At 41.3% G+C, this 22290-nt stretch overlaps 1 protein-coding gene across 1 annotated transcript in view; it reads right to left on the reverse strand.

Annotated features, from left to right (window-relative positions):
- Nucleotides 1-22290, reverse strand: part of LOC306923713 (teneurin-3) — a gene marked incomplete at both ends in the record, with an annotated part of 232390 nt that overhangs the window by 149989 nt on the left and 60111 nt on the right. Inside the window, one exon of the mRNA XM_079501976.1 lies at nucleotides 4449-4677. Coding sequence (XP_079358102.1) covers nucleotides 4449-4677 — 229 coding nt within the window. The remainder of the gene's footprint in view (nucleotides 1-4448; nucleotides 4678-22290) is intronic.

The raw sequence follows: 22290 nt of genomic DNA on the forward strand, positions 1-22290 counted from the left end.
AATGATGTTATATCTTCCCTTCTTCTCTGGAGTCCTGCCTCAAAGCAGACCGGAGGTAGAAAACTGTCGTTCCCTGATGTCATCGCTAGGGACACAGGCATCAGTAAGCAGGAACTGGGGATGGCAATGAAGGACCGGGAAGTCTGGCGTGTTATTGTGAAATCCACGATCTCGACCGCGGTCGAAAAATGATGATGATGACTAGTGTATATAGTGACATACATAGAGACATAGACACGGCCACGCTGATCAACAGTGCCACTTTAGGCCACCCAGCGGTATTGCAGCTGTCCGTACTCAAACAGACATACAAAGCAAAGCAAAGCAAAGTTCTTTGTTTACCCAGGGAAGTGGACTAAGCTCGAGATGCTTGTTTACAGCCACACCCTGCTCATAGAACATTTCATGGTAGGGGTTCAATGCCTTGCTCAAGGGCACTTCAGCGGTGGTAATTTTAACGTGCCGGTCCGGGGATTCGAACTGGCGACCTTCCGGTATCAAGACCGCTCCGCAAACCGTTCAGCCACCGCTGCCCGCATGGAGACATACTGTACATACATAGAAATACATAGCTCTGTTCATTGAGTCATGAGTCACTCTTAATTGTGCTCCAGTACTCATAGAGTAAGGCGCCAGTGCCATATGGTGCCATAGCAAATCGATTTCACAAAGAGTCAACTTTAAGTAAAGGACAGCTGTAGCAACAGAATAAGTACAGTACCTGCCGAGTGCACGAGGCTATTAGACATGCAATGCTCATCACATGATAATGGAATTCAATAGCACATCAATTCAAAGTTCAATTCAAATCACAGTTGCTATGGAGACCAATGCTTAAGCAGTGAACATGTGTGGTTCATTAAAAGCACTCTAAAAGCACTTAAAGATTTCAGGTGTGAATGTTTTCTTGGTGCAAGAGTGAACTATACAAGAATAGCGGCATGCAGTAACAGTGCTCTATTGTTGTATAATTGAGGTCTTTACAATTACAGAGCTGGAGTGGTCTTGGCACAATATAGAGTAAAACCTAAAGTAGAACAGAATGTCTCAGGTGAACAAAATGCCATTAGTCACTTACGTAGGAAATTACTATAATCAAGAACATGGTTCTCTTAACCGTTTCAGCCCCAGCATTTTTTCCAGTCGAGCTCTTATTTTGAAAAGCCACAGTTCCAGTCTACCGGAAGTAGATTATCCTAGGACGCTCAACGGAGCCGAGACAGGCCTTGTTTACAATGTGAATCCAACCCGGGGCACTGGAACGCTCCACATCGCCGGCTCTGTGCCGTCAAAGAAACGCTGTTTTGACCAAAATTCCATCTGGGACAAGGAATAGGAGATACAGGCGATTGAAAGAAACGGCTAGAATGGATTATTATGGCGATGACGATCTAAGATGGATGATCCATTGCTGTGCTAACAACATAGCTAGCTAACCGGCTAACGTAAGTAGCATTATGGCTCGATCGATCGAATGCACTATAAAAGCGCAATTGCCATTAATCAACGGCAATGGCGTTAAGTGTTAGTATCAAAATTAGGCTTCAATTGGCATTAATCAACGGCAATGGCGCTGAAAGTATTAACCACACAGTCTGGCAAAACTGTGCTAATTTGTGTAAAATATGCAATTTACAAAATTAAATAAGAATTAATTGTGAATAATTATTCATTTGAACAGGTGTAAAAGGTTTTGTCTTGTTCTGTTGGATATTTTAGCTGCTCCCTGAACAAGAAGAAACTTCAGTAAAATTGAGAATAACTTTCCCATTTAATTAATTAATGTTTATTAATGTTTGTTCACTTTAATTCCTCTTATAGGGGCAGTTACTGAGGTGACCGGAACCTTTTCATGTCAAGGACCCCCAAATTGACCCCCATTTGAAAAAGATATGCCAGGGACCCCCATAATGGTATGGCTCTAGCAGTGATTCTCAAGTCTCAACCATTTTAATTTCAAGGACTCCCAGTTTGACATGCATTAGGCTATAGACACCCCATTTAATGACATTTCTATCTCTGGGACCCAAATTTATATTGTAAAATCAATGTTGATTTAACAAATGGACCCATTAGGGTCCATTTGGTTGCATTTGTACACTCTCTGAGTTACAATAAGGGTTAATTTGGTTCCTATCTATCATTTAGCTGGGGACCCCCTGAAACTCCCTCAAGGACCCCTGGGGGTCCCCAGACCCCACTTTGAGAACCAATGGCTTACAGTATGTCAGTGGCCCCATTCTACTTACTTCAGTCATTCACTGAACACTGAAAGCGGTTCACTTTGAAAGCTGCATTGAGTAAAAGATCAAGATTCCCACCCAACACCTCATTCATTAGTGTTAATTACCCAGTAAAATTAGCTAGTGCTATCAACCCCGTTTATTAGCCTACCTGGTCTTGAAAGACTTTAATGTCTCCATTTTGAATAGTTTTAACAGACTCTCTGCATCAGAGTGATGTGTGGCTGGGAATGACTGCAGCAATTAAATTAAATCTAATTTCAAATGAAATAAAGAGAGTGAGAGCCTCAAAGTAAGTAATCACATGATCACATATGAGCTGCCTTTTCTTATTCCTATGCTAGTAACCATACAGTGTAAACATAAAACAAGTGTTACTCACTTGTAGTGCTGAAAATGGCCCATTGTATTAGATTTAAGTAATTAATAATTTAGTTATTAAGATGATCGTCTCATTTTGGTGCCTGCTCGGCACGGTGGTGCCCTGGCCTACACACAGTGCATGTTGCACTTGTGCTTAGCAGCGGTACTGTTGGTACTGGTACTCATACCCCCCATGGCTCTGCGGACCTCCTACACAAGCACTCATACCAGACCTACACAAAGTCTGGCCTTGGCCCACAAACCTCCCGAAGGCAGCCTAATAGATGGTATCTGGGGCTTCTGTTTACATCCCTCAACCCGCTAGTTTACTTGACATCTGTGGTTACATGGACACCCATGGCCGTCCCTCCTGACCCCCCCATCGGCATCCAGCAGTTGCCCTCTCCTCCCTCCCACTGACAACCAGCTGATTTAGAGTGCAACTGCAGCAGATAGTGATTTATGCCTCCTCTGATGATAGGTGCGCACATATTGTTTCGTCGATATGACGAAGACGACTCAAGGTCGCCATGCGGTTAGTATGCAGTCACCACATCCTCCCTCATCCGCACGCCGACGTTCTATCTCACTGTGAGCCAACAGCTACATCAAACTGGAATAGAATCATCTGAGTCTGAAGGAGAGCACAGTGTATCCTCCTTCATTAGCGGGGGGTAAATCGAAACTGCTGATTGAGAAAGATATAACTGTTGCTGCAGAAAGAGCGCTTGGGTAAGGGCCTTATGACAAGATGGTATGCTGCCCAGGGCCAGCACCAACTTGATATAAAAACATAATCCACTTATAAAGTTCCTTGTTAAGTCATGGCCTTCCTGATTTGAACTGGCAAGCCTCTAGATGCTTCTACTCACCTCCAGCCATTACATTTCACAGCTACAGTGTATATAATTCAGTAATCCACCTTAGGGAGATGCAATGAACTGCCAGCAGTAATGAACTGAGCTGCAGGTGTGTCTAACGTAGCCAGAAACCCTACAAATATGTATTACCGATGATAAAAACAACTATATCTGAGGGGATAGGTATCAGGAGTATTGCTTCATATAAATGGATACTTTTGCACTTAACAGGATTATTCTCCATAACAAGAAAGTGGATCATATCACTCCACTTCTGAGATTGTTACACTGGTTCCCAGCCATACCCTGAAGAAGGCAGTTGTACTGCCGAAACGTTGGTTTTACTCTGCATCCTAATAAATAATCGGCTCTCAGTGTGTGCAGCCACTCTTTTTGTCTTTTTAAGACTCAAACTCTTTAGATGTTTCTGCCGTGAGCTGGCACCACTACTAAGACTGGTGTGCGTTTAGCATCCTCCTGCACTGGTTCCCAGTCTGTCATATAATTGATTTCAAACCTGAAGGTTTATAAGCACAGCATGGTTTATGGAAAGAAATATGCTATACAAATAAACGGGCGACCAAACACCGCTTGATTACAAAACTCAATATGCAATATTTGTTCTCCTTTCCTGGAAATGTGAATGGCATGAAATATTTGCCCAGGTCATTGTTGTAAATGAGAACTCCACTCAACTCCAGTATAGATACTCCCGGTCAAATATTACTCAACCACAAGTGAAAGATTCTAAATAAAATTTGTACTTGAGTACTTGCTTTTAAAAATACTTAACTATTCCAAAGTACATTTTCTTTTTAATATATCCCTAATGTACCATTTGCCTTCCTTGAAATGTTGTGGGAGTCAGAAGTACAATATTTGTCATGGAAATCCGAATACTCAAGTAAAGCACACATGTACTTAAGTAAGTAAGTAAATATACTTGGGTTAACGTGCACCAGTGACTGTGGGCAGCACTTACCTGCTCTCCAGGGCCACATTGCTGCCCAGCACCCAGCTGTCCTGCAGCTGAACGCATTCCGCTGTGCTCTGCAGCTCAGCCGCCAGGCCGGCTGTGGGCGGAGGGCTCGGGCTCCTCTGATTGGCCAGCGAGCTGCGGCTCAGGGACGTGATGGACGGGTGTTGTTTATGGTGCGGGGGCGGAGCCGGGGGGAGAGGAGGCGGGACTTGCTGGTTGGACAGGTGGTCCCCTATAGGAGAGAGGAGAGTCGGATTTGAGTGGGTCTGAATGACAAGAGCACGAGGGCCGCACTATTTTGTTTTGCTGATTGAATTAAGCTTGTGGCAAATGTGCTGTCAAGACACTGTCATTACTTAACGACAGATGGAGGACGGTGCACACAACTGCTGCGTGCGCCAGACACCAACCCATGTAGACTAACAGAGCACTAAAAGCTAATACAGCCGAGAGGAGACATCAAATGAGCTGCAACCACTGCAAAAAAGAGAAGGCAAATAAGAGTTTTTCTTTTTCATAGCGATAATTGTCGCCCTAAACGCCACACACATGGCCGACAGTTGGGTTCGCTCAAACAGAAGGTCAGTGCGAGGCAGCTGTTCTTTTATGGCTGCTTAACGGGTTGGTTTCACGTTTGATTACAGCCAGAGAAGACTCTCAGATAACTAATGACCAGAACATCCATTAGAGCTCAGAGAGAACAGGTTTTCCAATTTCACTGAGTGCTGCTTAATTGGCCTCAGGAATGGCAAGCAGTGATTATCTATCCATCTTCAACGATAACACAATGATTTTTAAAACACAGAAAAACTATTCATTTATTTGATTTAGTCATTTGCAAAGAAGTTTAAAGGTTTACAAATCACTTTACAATAAGGGGGGGGGGAAAAAAAAAAAAAAAGGAAAATTGTCAATTCTCAAATGGAAAAGTTGATGGAGATAAGAGGATTTGAATATGATTCAAAAGGAATTAATTGTTTTGCATGAGCTTCTGTACCATGTGTCATGTTGGAGTTTAATTTAGCTTGTCAGAATGCTGGAAGGTTGGGCTGTGACATTGGCTATAAACACTGAATCAACCTCCCCTACGAAAAATGTCTGAGGTTACATCAGATCAGGAAGTGAGGATGTGCGCTCTGTTCTTACAAGAGTAAAACAGCACAATCATTTTCTTTAAGGAAGGAGAAGGCATTATTACGCAGCGACACGTAATGTCCCGTGGTCGTGGACACACGTGGTCTAATGAAGAGATAGAAGCCCTTATTGCAATATGGCCAGACCATCGTAGGCTTATGCTGAAGGTCACACACACCAACAATGCAGTGTAGGCCTACAGGATATAGCAAGAGAATAGAGGCGATTAGGTTCCATCGCACATTTGCACAATGTTGCATAAAGTGTTTGCGCTCTTTAGTGCAGACCTGGACCGGGAATCCTGACGGGCAGCTCCGCTGATCTGGAGTCAGATAAAAGTGTTATGTGTGTTTGGGTTTATTTAATGTATGTAGGCTTTAGTAGGATAGTCGCTACTTTATAAAACAAGTTGGTAAAGTTGTAGACATCCGTTATTGCGTTATCCGCACGCACGTGCGCACGCACGCACACACACACACACACACACACACACACACACACACACACACACACATCCAGTCTCCGACGATACACACTGCAACCACATTACCATCACTTCACGTCCTAAAGTCCTAACTATTACTCAAAGTATAGCCTATATATTTTTTAACACATAGGCTATATTTCATTGTGTTGTTTATGAATTGAACACATTGATAAAGGTCCCTGCTGCGTTTCCAATTGCTGCAGATGACAGCGCAGTGTGAAGGCAAACGCAGCAGAATGGCTCAACTTCTCCGCCCATTCGCATCAAGTGTACCGAAGTATTAGGTGTGAATGTGACCTAATTCATACTCCGGAAACTGTGGTGGTGATCTGGCCAACACACCACGGTTAACGTGGTGGAGCTGTCCAGCTTGGCCAGCGTAGGGGCTTGGAGTAGCCTCTTCTGTTGGGTCAGCGCAGCAGCTTAGCCCCACTGAACCAGGGCTGCAGGGAATGCATTATACATATCAAGAAAAATAATCGCCTAACCAGCATTGCAACATTTTAGATTGTTTTACATGTGCCTACAGTATCCATGTGCATTTCCACAGTATTAATGCCCCCAAAACAACAGTGATGTTCGGCCACTAGTACTGGAACAAAAAACGCCCTAACTACTGTACTAACCCACTTCAGACATCATCAAAGGCAGGGACAGCTCTCTTTCTGTCCTGTGTGTGCGTGTACACTGCACACGTGTGGGTGAGTGCGTGTTTGTAGAGAAGACATGCAGCAGACAGGCTGATCGAAACAGTTTGAAATAAAATTTGTCCTAAGAGAACTCTGAGGTGAAGAAACATTTGACCCAAGTATTGAAATAAAAACCCACAAAGCGCTCTGTAAATACTAAGCAATAACGAACACAACATGTTGTTTACTCCATACTGTAGGTCTACAGGGCTGCCACTGTGTGAGTGGGTTTTTTTTAACAGAAAGTGATAAATAGGCTAATGGGCCTATTGCTTTGCAGACGTAGGCTGTTGTCTGACAGAGGTGGATGTTTTATCTCTGAGTGATTCTTCTGCTCCACCAGCAGAACAACTTATTGGTTTATTATTCCACACCATCACTCAACGTACTGCTGTTATTCTGAGTTTAGTTTCCTTTTCTCAACTTTGTAACAAACCAATGTAGTCCACGTGTGTGTGCGTGCGTGCGTGCGTGCGTGCGTGCGTGCGTGCGTGCGTGCGTGCGTGCGTGCGGAGTTCCATATTGTATGTAATGAATGGGTCATTAGGGATGAGACTTGATAAGATTGTACTGATAACAATGTAATTAGTGATTCTTCTTATCCATGCAAATCTTTATCGATTCCCTTATTGATTCCTGATCAATTTTCTGTGTTTTATTATCTCCGAGTCTGAACACAGTATAGAACCAGCGGAATAATAACACGATAACAATAATAATTTATATGCTTGGAGGCATTCTCTGAGTTAACAATCCAGATTCTCAAAAGCATCCGTGTCATTTTAGAGTTTAATCACTTTAACCATTTTGTACTTTTAATCGTGAACATTTGTAAAAGTCTTGTGTGAACGTCACTTTCTCACGTTCAACTTCGTTCAAGAGAAGTTTCCATAGAGCCTTCCAGGCGAAATCCCCGGTGCTAAAACACACCCTAAACATGCCTTAATATCTAGCGGAAAACCCACCAATAAGTCCTTATCCGACACAAATTAACTAATCTTTCTCAGCCGTCACTGGGGCGCGCATCGCATGATGATCCACTCATGCACGCAGCACGCAGACAGACAGCAGACACTGTCCCAACTCCCAACACAAACACTGAGGAAACGTGTTGTTGTTTGATTAAACATAATGTGCCACAAAATTATATATATATATATATATATATCCTTGACATGGTCTTAGAAGATATTATTGTAGAATAGGCGGTTTTAATGGGCTAATGATTCCGGTTCTCAAGTCACATCCCTACTAAAATGTGAGAAATGGTGGTTGTCAGAATGTTATGTTGTACCGGTATATACTGTACATGTAGGCTACTGTACACAAACCAAAATGCATTGCTCAGCGACAATAATGAAACAGTGTTAGTGGCGCCAAAGCTTAAACTTACAGTGAATTTCAATTCATCCAATCTTTTGTTTGTCATACCAAACCACATGTTCCAGTTTTCCTAACATCTGTGGTGGATTATGTTACTATGAGCTAATTTGTAATAGCTCCTGTTTTAGAGTTGCTCAGTTAGCTTGGCACGTCTAACTCACTGTAACATAACTGTATGCAGTGTATACAGTAATAATAATTACAGTAAATATATAGTACTGTGATATAGTGATATACAGACAACTGTATGTGCCGGTTCACTGATACAAGCTGTCATCAAAGAAGGAAGGAAGGCCAGAACTACGGTTGGCACATGAGTTTTAGAAAGTCGCCAACACCTGCTAGCACAAGTATATAGTCTCTCAAGACAGACTGTTGACTAAATTCAAAGGAAAAAAGGGCACTGTTTTTCTACTTTGTTTTGCCAATGGGTACCCAGAAGTATAACAGTTCAAAATACACTGAACCAATGTGTTAAAAGATTAATCTGAAATCTAACATGAAAGTCTCTCTCTCCCTCTCTCGCTCTCTCTCTCTCTCTCTCTCTCTCTCTCTCTGTAGGTGACAGTCTTAAGACCGCACACTAAATTACAATGTTGTGAGAACAGAAAATTCCACAAACGTTCAAAGAAGCTACATTTGAGATGAAGCAAATCTGACTTCATAATCCCATAATTGACAATGAGATCGTTTAAGCCTCATGGGAGGATGAAACCATTGCAGCAGCTGGGGTAACTACAAATCTAATCAAAATGCACCGTTAGAAAAGGTCTACTTCTAAATGCAAGGGGGAAAAGCTGATAATATTGTGTAATATCGTGCTATATCTTTGCGCCACCCTTTTACCCCTTATTCCTAAACTTCAATCAATTTAAGTTGATTTAACTATGAAATTATTGGTCATATGCCATCCATTTATTTCATGCACAACCAAGTGGGCATAGACAGCAACTAACAAGATGATGTTTTTTTAATTTAAATTAACATCAGAGTATGCACCCTGTTCTAATTAACTAACATTGTGATGAGCATGGCTTGGCTACTCCATCAACAGCATCATATTATCATGAACTGTGTATGTTTTTTATGCTAAAGAGGCATGGATACGTGCAGTCTTTTGTGTATTGGCAGTTTGTAAATTACTAGACAGCGAGGCAGACACATGGTTGCATGCAAATGGCTTGTTTGTAATGACATGGTTGGACATTTCTATCAATGTTCTGATTGCATGATCCATGGTTTCATGACCCGTTTAAATGTCATGAAATCATGCTATGGTAGGCCTTTGTTTGTTCAACATGAATCTGTTATGGTGATGGATTTTCTTATCAGCGTTGGTTTATGTATAGTAGCCTAGTCATGCCTTATTGCTCTGCAGCATACATTTGGGTGGAATGCTCATGTGATGTGTGGGCAATTATAAAATGCTAATGAAACGGTCAGAATAGGATATGCATATTCAATTGCATATTAATATTACTAACTTTTCATTGATTGAATACTTACTTAATATTAGTAAAAAAAAAAAAAAACAGCACAGAAGTACAGTAAAACCTTTAGGCTAAAACGATGTAGACCTATCAATTCATAGAGAGAATACAGTAGAATAACACATTAAAAGGATATTTCACTTTCAAAAAAACTTTTGGTCATTTTATCATCTACTCAGGCTTTTATGAACACCCCAGACAGTTTTTAAGTTGCTCGATTCAGTATTTAGATATTCATTTTAACTGCCCCTTCCTATACAAACCCATTGTAACTTCAAACTTAATTTTAACCATGATAGATTCATCAAAAACACCCAACCTTTGTTCTGGTGACTGATAATGTCCTTCTGATATGTGAGGGGGCCATGTTTTTTTTTTAAATATTTTTAATTGCGACCATTGGTCGCAGATTACTATGAAAACCTGCAAAACCTGTCCGTCCATCAGTCAGGTCATGCCTGCTGTCACCCAGGCGGATGCAGCAGTCTGCTGTCACCCAGGCGGATGCAGCAGTCTGCTGTCACCCAGGCGGATGCAGCAGTCTGCTGTCACCCAGGCGGATGCAGCAGTCTGCTGTCACCCAGGCGGATGCGTGCACTCTCACCCTCAGGGCGTCTTACTGGTATATATGATGATACATGTACATAATAATATGTACATATTAAGTATATACTGTTTGGGGTAAATCAACGCTCAACACTCTCAACGCTGTCAGTGCTCCAGAAAAACACCCAAAAATAATGTATTAAAAGCACACTCCCCTCACGTATTAGAGGGACAATATCAGTCACCAGAACAAAGGTTGGGTGTTTTCGATGAATCTATCATGGTTAAAATGAAGTTTGAAGTTACAATGGGTTTGTAGAGGAAGGGGGCAGCGCAGTTAAAATGAATATCAAATATCTAAATACTGAATTGAGCAACTTAAAAACTGTCTGGGTGTTTGAGTAGATGATAAAAGTAGTAGTGTGGGTGTGTGTGTGTGTGTGTGTGTGTGTGTGTGTGTGTGTGGGTGTGTGTGCGTGCGTGCGTGCGTGCGTGGGTGCGTGCGTGCATGCGTGCGTGCGTGCGTGCGTGCGTGCGTTTTATCTATTCCACCTGTTCACATCCTGCCCTGCCTACATCTACATTATGATTCACACATCAACTTCTGGCCACATAATGTGGCTTATGCAAATGTATAATATCATCTGTTTGCTTAATAAACTTCAGAAGATGCAGTGAAATAGTGCCTCGTGTCATCTTGTTTACCGAGCTCACGCTTGCTTGCAGAAGGGTAATTAAAGTGACACTGGACACACAAAATACTGGACACTGGGCTCACTTACTTCCTGGACTACATGTCTCAATAAGACAGCTCTCCCCTTATCCACAAGGAGGAGAAGTGCACCAAAGCATTATGGGAATTGTAGTCCAGGAAGGAAGTGAGCCAGGTGTCAATGACATCATGGACACTGCTAAAATAAAAAATTTCTAAAACCACATTACACACATAAAGACCCCAGGAAGGTTTTCAAAATCTTCTAAATGCCATTAACATATATTTTCTGGCAAAAAGGGTGAAGTGTCCCTTTAATTCAATATAATGACCAATGACTTCCTTTGACAAGAGGAGGACGATCAGGATCACAACAGAGGATTCTAAATCACAACAGACATCTGGTGAGCTAGGCTTTTAGGACTACACATTTTAGCACTCTACAGGGTGCGATGGATAGTAGACGTCAATTGTCTGTTTGCTCGCTGAGGAGCAATGGGCCCAAGTAAGTAAAAGTGTATCTTTCAGCAAATACATGTGTTAAAACAATGAGCCTTGAAGATGGCTTGGCAGTGTCTTCCATCAGGACACAAGGGGAATTAGGCTGGATTTTAAAGAGCCAGGTTTGGTGGAGGGAAAGGCAGATGAAACAGCTGTGTGGTTTATGGGGCTCAGCTTTGAAATTAGATCAAGACGGATGCCTCCCTTTCATAATTTCTCAATGTCAACTTGTCATCATCTCCATCAACTGCATACTTTAAAGGCCCCTTTTGATTAATATATGCCGTAGCTCACAACGACAGTCTCATTCTCCTACTTAATGGTGCCAGCGATATCTATCAAATGACACTTTTCATGGAGCATGGTATTCATTTACAGAAAGGCATCGTGGAGTGGAGTGGATCTCCAGTTTGGCTGGCTTTTAATTCTCTGTTTTCAGTGTAACAGTGATTGCTGGCATCTGCATATCAGCAATAGGCTGTGCAATTGGCCCAAGGATGCATCAAAGAGTGATAACACAGCACCATGTTTGATCTGATCTGCTAGAAGTGATATGCAAAATGGGTTGGCATTTACATTTATGAAAGTATCAAAAAAAGATCAAATCAAATATTTGGTTGACCATTAAACGCTGCAGAAGGATATCTATGAACAGTGGGGTTGCAGAGTTTCACGTTTCACCACACTCCTTGATTGTTTAATAGCTTTCTGTGATGTCTGTTCTTTGAAAATATCTCTTTTTGATTAAGTCACAAAGCTTTGAACACGCTGATGTACAATGTTCCAACACGGACTCAAGTAAACATTTAAAAGCACAATTAAGATTTGCTCAGTTAGTCAAATATCACAAACATCAATAAAGATGCTTCCAGGGAAAATAAAATTAACTGTTAATAACAGTCCTTCACGTGTTAGCACAGGTGGCTGCAGCCTCCTGTGCTAACGCCGCATCATCATCATACATTTTTATATGGTCTTGCATGCTAATAATCCAAAGCATTTATGTGTAGCTATCATCTTATATGATTTAGCCTAAAAGCCACGGTACAATACATTAATTTGATTATCATGCTAGCTCAATACTACTGTATATAGATGTATTATTTGATTGATAGATTAGCTGTGATTAGCCTGTGATGTTTGTGTTTACATTCATGGCCATTCATTTTCAATGGCATTTATTGTTTTTGTTGGGACAAACACTCAAATCTGGCCATTCATTATCAATGGCATTTAATGTTCGTGTTGGGACAATGACGTAAAACTGGAGATTCATCATCAATGGCAGTCAATGTTTGTGTTAGGACAATGTTTGTTTACACACACCCTCAAAACTGGACATAGGAGGGATTAGCACCCTAAATCTGTGACCAGCTCTCAGTTGCACATGAAAATTGTGGACTGACTAACAGACCGACCAGCAGAGTGGCTTATACTAGCTGCAGCTCACAGCTAAAAACACATTCAAGTGCATTCAAGGACCCAGCAGCACCTGATTAAACCCAGTTATTAGAATCTTCCAGTCACCTTCACAGAGTTCTGTAGGGCTTGTTCAGAGGCGGTACAGTGTGGAAGCATTTGTCAGTGGAGCAGGTGACATGCAGAACCAGTGGGGGCATGCTGGGATTCAGCTCCATTAAGAGCAGTCTAACCTCACCTTATAGGTGAGGGTTTTTTGAGAATTGACTCTGTGACACAGAACGTTAGATCTCTTAACTGTGGGGCCATGGGGTTTACAAAAAAATAGAGAGAAAAGAAGATGACTGTTTCTTCATTTTCTGCAACAGTATCTTTTGCCTCTCTCTCTCTCTCTCTCTCTCTCTCTCTCTCTCTCTCTCTCTCTCTCTCTCTCTCTCTCTCTCTCTCTCTCTCTCTCTCTCTCTCTCTCTCTCTCTCTCTCTCTCTCTCTCTCTCTCTCTCTCTCTCTCTCTCTCTGCTTGGCTTTCTATCTGATCAAATACCAACTTTAGAATTTTAAATCACTTTTCAGGGGAAGCAGAGGGCAGCCAACATTTCAGGCAGTTACATAATCATTGCATTAGTAGAAGTACATACACAAAGTACTTCCATACAAGCATATTTCAAGAGGGCAAATAATTGAAAATGGATACGTTATAACACAGCTTACACTCAATTAGTCCACCAGAGAAGCAGTGCAATCACAAGCTTCAGTGTGTGTGTGTGTGTGTGTGTGTGTGTGTGTGTGTGTGTGTGTGTGTGTGTGTGTGTGCGTGCGTGCGTGCGTGCGTGCGTGCGTGCGTGCGTGCGTGCGTGCGTGCGTGCGTGCGTGCGTGCATGCGTGCGTGCGCGGCTGTGTGCACAATTCTCTCTCTCTCTCTCTCTCTCTCTCTCTCTCTCTCTCTCTCTCTCACTCAAACAAACAAACATACAGATGGCAGATCATCACTTTGTTGATGAGAGCTGTGCTACTTGTGCTGACAGCTCTCAGATTACATAGCAATTACACTCCTTCACAATGGCTGCTTTGACAATTAGCCCGCTGACAAAACACTGTTGTGTTCATTCATGTGCGGACAGATGTCTTTGCCTCGTTTGTCCAAAAAATGCTGCGTGAAAACAAGGGTAAAACGCTACAGTCGTACAACGCGTTATGCTCAGTCGTCAGAGGTGACGCAATCAAGGTCTGTATACCTCGACAGCTGCTATTTATTCATGGAATAAATTCCATTTGATTGTGGAACCATTTAGCCAGTGGCACTGGCAATTACTGATTGTTAAAGGGTGGGCCACTAGAAGAACACTTGCATTCTCCATCTAAAATCATCACTATGACTTGAATGGCTCGTGTCCACTGTAACTGCTGGCAGTTGTCATGGTGATTGGTGATAGAGGTACATGAATTCTGGGGCGGGGGTCATCACGGTTAACGTGGTACTCCTTTGAAGATGCAGAGCCCTGTTGATCAAATTTGAAACCCTCAATCAAGGAACTCAATTCAAGCTGCGTTAAGGCTCCCAACACAGCAACGGCAGTAGCAAAGCGCATATCGCATCAGAATAAAAATCAGTGAAGGAATAAAGATTGGATCGGAATTGGTCAAACATCATTCATGTAGGCTATATTTTCCATCAAAGAAATAAGAAATGTATTCTGAGAAATAGTTCCATGCACCCACATATATTTCGGACACACTTCTCAATTCACTTGGGAAAATGGTTGCAGGGGAAAAAACATGAAGAAAAACAGGCCACTTGTGGTTGTAGTGCCAGTCCTTAGAAATGTCTGCAGTAATTGCATTTCCCGTGCAAATCAGTGTGTTGTTATAGAGACCGGAAGAGTGGGCTTTTACTAAAAACCAGAGAATCAATTTCATCCTGATTAATTATAGGACACTGACTCTACGAAGCACCAGTCGGTTCATAGACATTAACGCAGAATATAAGAAATAAATATCACATGCAGCTAGGCGTTTGAAGTAAATTTTCAATTTTCCTATTCTGCTTTCTGAATAGTCAGATCTACATTATCTAACACATACATACATACATACATACATACATACATACATACATACATACATACATACATACATACATACATACATACATACATACATACATACATACATACATACATACATACATACATACATACATACATACATACATACATACATACATACATACATACATACATACATACATACATACATACATACATACATACATACATGCTATAGACTTCCCTTTCTTTCCCTACAGGTGGCGTTGGCGGACCAGGAGAGGACCTGGATCGGACCAGGACGAGGCCCCGGACCAGGAGGTACAGTAGGTACTAAGGTAGGTCTTTCTTTCCCTAACAGGAGTCCCACGGTAAATGTCTATTTCTCTATTATCACATTTCTCTACCTGTGACAGGTACTTCGTTCCCCGTCAGATCCAACCAGGTGAGTGTGCGTTATTCACAGATATGGTCGGGAGAGGGTTACCTATGAAAGAGAGACGCGAGTATTAGCGCTTTCTTTATACAACATTATCATTGTGATTGTTGTGTGTGAGAATGCGTGTGGATTCGCTTACCGCCAGAGCATGGCCCGACCTGTCCCTTCGGAGAGTCAGTGAGGAAATGAGGGCAGAGGCAGCCTCGTCTGCACTTTATCTGTTTGTCTGGCGGCACAGGTGGACTTGATGAGTATAGACTTGAACTTGAGACAATACGTTACGTAGGCGGGGACGTATTGAGCGACTATCACTTGACCGAGTGGTGGTCAAGTGACGGCAGATTGAGAGGCCACGACTTTAATGATCTTGGCTCTCTTAGCTTTCCTTTTTTGTTTCAAATGGTTTGCAAGACAGATTTACTGATCCCAATCCAGCATTCACCCCCATCAGTATCAGTCTGTTTTACAGAGAGATGGCCGGAAATGAACTTAGTGCTTCAGAGCCTCTGATAACACGCGGCTAATGATTCATAAGCACATTTTAAACACATAACACATTATAAAGACATTAAGACCACATCATAGGGGCATTATAGCAGGAATAGAATATTGTATAATGTGCCATAACATTGAGTATTCTATTATTCTCTTAGGTAAATTGAAAAGTGAATAACAATCTCATGTTCTGTAGAACAGAATCATGACAAAAAGCTTTTAAAAGATTATGGAATATTATACTGATAATGCGTAATTTGTACAGTTACAATACCTCAGATTTCAATTAAAGTGAAATGTAACATTATTACCCAGAAGTCCAGATCCCCGTGGTTCACCCTCTGCATTTGACCCATCCTAACTATTAGGAGCAGTGGGCAGCCTGTGCAGTGCCCAGGGACAAGCTGCAGCTCTATATACGTAGCATGATTTATGTTTAGTCTCAATGCTGTTGCTTGTTGTAAATCACAGGCGAAAAGTTCAATGCAAATCAGTTATTTTCGGCAAGCGACACCGTTATATGACAAAGATTAAATTAGGCTTGAGGCCGGAGTCACTGCAAAGAGTACCGTGTGTCCCTAAAATTGTGTGTAAGGAAAACCAAAGCACCCAGAGGAAAGGAAACCCACATAAACATAAATTGTAGATCAATCTCTTCACTCACGCAATGTCAAGCGGTGGTCTGGCTAGGTGTTTTAGGAGCAGCACAGAATCAATGGTTCACTAGGGCTTTGAGATTCAAATTTATGTAATGCCTCAAAATACACTTCGAGGAAGCACTGAGGTGTTAGCGTGTGTTCTCAGAAAGGGCCCTAACTGATGCAACAACATTATTTGATCAGAACCCTTCCTAGGCCAGAGCTACGAATGGATGGATACGACTCTGTTGCATTCCCCTTATTCACAGAGCACAGCACAGCATGAGAATAGCAATGGGAAGAGAATCACAATGTGCACAATGACTGTAGTGGTGGGCAGCGTTGATATCCTCCATGGACACACTGCTCTATACTTTATGCCCAGAAGCTTTCAAACATGCACAGAAAATACATCTGCACACCCACACACCTTAAGGTCACAATAAAACCAACTGGAGCAACACTTGTGTTTTTGAATGTTCCACCAGAACAGCAGTCCACCACCATCTCTTCCCTCAGCAGACAATCTTCCTGGGTTTCCTCCCAGGCCCCATGGATGCTCAATCAGCAATGTGATCTGGCCCATGGCGCTGTGCACATGCAGGACACTGCGGGGTCCCAGAAGACACAGTGTGATCTGGCCCATGGCGCTGTGCACATGCAGGCCTCTGCGGGATCCCAGAAGACACAGTGTGCACAGGGAATACAGTCAACACAATGTTTTACAGTTGATTTGCTAAGCAAGCTGCCTCGGCGGCTTCCAACCACCAAAGCGATATATTTTTAATCTTTTAAATGTACCGGTATGTATTTATTTATTTGTTTTAAATAGCAGCTATAGTTTAATTAGGACCTAAATGTGGTTAATAAAATCACACCTGTGTGAAGTGAGGGGCGCTAATATATTAAAGTCTAACTCATGTTGATTAGGTAATGTAATGGTGATATAAAACAAACGGTGCCAACACAATTTGCCAACATTAAATTATCTTTATTGTTAATGGCATTTAATGTTTGTGTTAGGGACAAGATGACGTACATTTTCCCTTCATTGTCAATGGCGTTTTTAAAACAAACATTGAACTAAAAACAAATATTAAACCTGTATATAGGAGGGGCTAGCGCCCCTCAAAAAAAAAAAAGTTCTGTTTATGTGTGCATTTTATATTTACTTATTTGCTTGTGCATTGTGTACATTTAAAGTTATTTTCATATTTTGAAGTTCAATGCAACTAATTTCTAATAGCTGCAATATGTAACATTTCTCTTCTACCCCGGATTTGAACCCGATTCCTGTGCAAGTGCTGACATTTTTACCATTGAACTAATAGAGCCTGCATGTTGCTTGAACCTGGACCGTCAAAATTTGTGTCAGATCCGTGTCTAGGTGAGGCATGACCTTTGACACAATCTAAATATTGACTACCATACAGATTGCACAAATATAATTTTATTCATTAACCAATTAGGACTGAGGCCGATTAAAAAAAAAGTATTTTTCTGAAAAACCTATGTTTCTATCTCAGTGGTGCTCAACCTTTTTCATGTCAAGGACCCCCAGAATTATCTGTATTTGGCCGCGGACGCCCGTCTGAAAATATGTTGTTCCAGGGACCCCCTGGAACAACAACATTCAAAAATTAGCGCCACATTTTCACGATTTTTCCAAAATAGCATAATAAAGTATAACATAATGCTTAACACACCAAAACACCTGAATGGGTTAAATTCCCTGCCTAGATCGTCTTTTGATCCTTAGCCCTCGGCACCAAGATCATCTCATAATGCTGTCTGTATCGCTCTATGGGAGAGAATCTTTTTTGTATCCATTTATCTCAGATTATTTTTCCAGGCTGCGTTTTTGATCAAAACAAGTTTGATTTGCGGCTCATAACTGAAGCGTTGATGATCGCCGGTTACATAATGTATGATTTGGGTGAATTCAATAACGGGACACGTTACATAGCCAATTTTATACTTCTGTACATAGTGCCGCTTTAAATGTTGAATGAAACTTTACTCAAATCAAACAGAAACTTTACTCAAATCTAAGATTTTAAATGTATTTCATAATGTTGCACTACAACTGCTACAGTAGATGGGCAGCTTCCAACTTCTAAAGCCATAGCTCAACTTCTCTCATCGTCAGGCCACGTGGCCTCGCATTTCTCTCTCCAAAACCATTTCAGCTGAGTTTACTCAAAATATGACAGGCTGAGGGTGAGAGCAAAATATACTCATAAGACAATTCCTCACACATGTATTCTTTAGTTTCCTAATATGAATGTAAAAAATGGCCCCCTTAGAACACTACCATCACAATGCATTAGCAGACGTGGGTGTTAAAATTGAAACTTTCACTCAGCCGTCTCTAATCCTGAACCATGATTTCAGAGACAGACTCTCACACAGGCTGATGTTGTTGTGTTACAATAAAAGTAGTCACAGCCTGCAGATGAACTGTCCTTCAAAACATCTCTTAGCCGCTTTCCCTGACAGCAGCCGACAGGACCTGCCTATGTTCCAGTCCTCATTCACCTCAGAAATATCAGCCTAAAGCCTCATCTGTCATGTATCGGCTGTAGCCTAACATTTCACTTTGTTTGGCAGAAATTGATTTTTACCCCCAAGGTTTTGTCAAGGAGGCATCCCGCCTGACTGTACTGCTTTAGGAATGAATTGCAGGAACAAACGTAAAGGGGAAAAATAATTCTCCCTCAATGACTTACATTTGAACTCAAAGATTGATCTGCAAAGATTGATCTGACTAATTATGTATGGGTGATACACCTTGGCCTATCAACAGTGTCTCAATGTCTATTCACTTTCAGGAATACTGTACAGTTGCAGCGAGATGCAATATGTCCTATGCATTTGTTTGGGAACTATTCTCCAAAACTACTGCAGGCCTCAAATACCATCATTGCCCTTTATTATGGTGAAAGGGAATACCAATTCTTTAAACACAATGTAGAAATATCGAATTGCCAGCTTAAAAGTGTAAAATAATAAGTTAAACTTGTGCTGTCCCTGAATGCATGGTTATCATCAATTAGCAGTGGTTCCCAAACGGTGCACTGAGGCACACTGGTGTGCCGTGAGACAAGTCCAGGTGTGCATTATTATTGCAATAATATACAATACAATTAAATAAAAAGTCATTTCCCAATACAGAGGAAAATGTAATCACTTTCAACCAGCCGTCCCTATTTTTCACCATGCATTGAATGTACTACTGAAATAAACTTTTCAGTATGTTATTCTGTACGCAATGACATACACAGTATGTCACACTTGTGTGCACACTGTATCATCATAAAATCACTAGAGAAGGCTATTAATCTTCATATAGATACAATGCACCACAATGGAAACAAGCCCCCTGGGGCTTTTTGTGTTATCCTTTTAGCAAAACCTTTAACAGAACAACCCTGCTAATTAAAAATGCAATCAATCAATCAGATTCAACGTCATCACATCCCTAAATCAATACTTATGGTGGTCAAAGGTCATCAGGCAGCTCAACTATAGTATGGACACACCTCTAGGTTGCCCTTGTTTTAAATTGACAGGATATCTGACCATATCTGCAAGTTTATTGCTAATGATTTGACTTTTCCATGGAAAACAAACTAAATTATAGTGATAATGCATCTAGACGTTTCGGCAGAAATTGAATATATGTATTGTGTATATGTATATTTTTTATCCATCAACTGAAAACTTGCTGGACTTGCATGCATTCAACAATCGTATGTCTAGTGCTCTGAACAGTATGGCTCCACTCAAGGTTAAAAAGAGGTCACGTGAGAAAACATCTCCATGGCTAAACAACTCTGTTAACACAAAAAACAAGTTCACTTCGGCATTTACAAAGAAGCAATAGCTGACTATAATAAGGCAGTACATGCAGCACGAAAAACACATTTCTCTAACATGATTAGGAGTATTAGGCAGCTCCTAAATCTTGCCACTTCCTTGTCTCAGGAAATCTCTGTATTGAAATGTGAGGAGTTTGAAATTTCCAATTATAAAATCACAGCAATTACTGGTGAAATTATTGACACTGGTGATCCTTATACTATAAATTAATAACCCATTTTGGACTGAGGCTAATTCTAAAAACGCCTTCTAAATCCTGACCTAAGTTTTCTGAAAAACATATATACCGTAAAACATATTATAGTAGCATCATTTCTTTTTTAATACTGTACATACTGTACAGAACCCCAAAAGGGGTTCCCATCCAGAAGGGTTAAAACACAAAAAAAGGGTCCCGCCCAGAATGGGATAAACATGTACAATGAATAAATTCACACACAGCAGATCTGCAGCAGATCTCCACAAGACCGTAGCCGAGAGCAACTCACCCGGCTCTCGTTTTGACTCTGTTCACAATTCTTTAAGCCAGTCTTGACAGTGTTGCAAACTCTGTTTGGACAATCATCAAAAATTATGTCTAGAGTCAGGCATTTTTCCCAGATGCTTTTAAAACAGCCATTCTGAAACCACTGCTGCACTGCACAAGAATAAAACAACTTCAGATAGTGAGACTCAAACTAATTATAGATCAATATCCAATCTCCCTTTTATTAGCAAGATAGGACTACTCGGAAAGGTTGTTTACAATAAAATGATCTCCTTCCTACAATAATATAAAATAAGATTCTGGAAGGGTTTCAGTCATGTTTCAGATGTACTGTATATTCACAGCACTGAGACTACTCTCATTAAAATCAATTTCAGTGACCTTAGGCTAAGACTGATGCTGGTGAAGAAAGAAAAGCAGGTGCACTTCCTCTGGAAACTGCCCTTGGTTAATGCAGTGGGTGCTCAGCTTTGAAAATAACTTAACTCATAAACCAACTAAGTGGAAAAAGCGGCACTCCAAAAAAAAACATGCAAGACTGGCTCAGATGCAATTTCTCATGTTTATTTGAGAACGCTGACGTGTTTGCCGAAACGCGTCGGCGTCCTCAAATAAACATGATAAATTGCATCTGAGCCAGTCTTGCATCTTTTATTTTGGAGTGCCGCTTTTTCCACTAAGACCTGTACTGTACATATATTACAGGAAAAAACATATCTCTCTGTCTTGGAGATCATATCAGGTGACCCTTGCATAAGGAAGGTGTCTTGATCCCTTACACTGTATATGCTACCACTTGGTGATATTATCAGAGCACACACACAGTAAACTTCATGGCTATGGGGATGCAGGGGCCTAACTATGGTAATGCATGCAGGGACGTGGTGGGCCCATAATTCAGCCCGGGAAGTGGAGTTGCGGAGGCCCTTTGGCCTCGCGCCTATTTTATTAATAAAAATAAAAAAACGGCTGGCCCAGACCGGCCTGGACTGGACCGGCCGTTCGGGAGTTGTCCCGAATTTCCCAATGGCCAGCACGTCCCTGAATGCATGTAATGTGGGTGCATTGAGGCCAGTGTTTTCAGAAAACACAATTCTGCACAGTGCTAGGCTTTTAGCCATAACTTTTAATTTGTGTATCTAAAAGAATACCGTCTCTACCAAAGACGTGTGAACAGCATTAAAATCAGACTGCTAAAGTGGCTTGATCACAGCAGAAGCTACATAAACTAACAGCAGACGGTGCTTCAGGCAGAGACACTCTGATATAAAACCATCTCTATTACAACAAATGTCACAGTTATATTTTGCACTAAGGTTTTGCTCTTGGGGATGTTTCCAATTAATCTGAACTACCTTTTTCAGAAAGATAGCCTGATGAAGATCTTATAGACCGAAATGTTGTGATTTCCCAGTAAAGCCTTTATTTTTTTATTTTTTTGAAAGAAACCAGTGAGTCACATCTTTAATTGGATGGTGTCGGGGCATTCCACATTTCTGT

The sequence above is a fragment of the Electrona antarctica genome, assembly GCF_951216825.1.
Source record: "Electrona antarctica genome assembly, chromosome: 1".
NCBI lineage: Eukaryota > Metazoa > Chordata > Actinopteri > Myctophiformes > Myctophidae > Electrona > Electrona antarctica.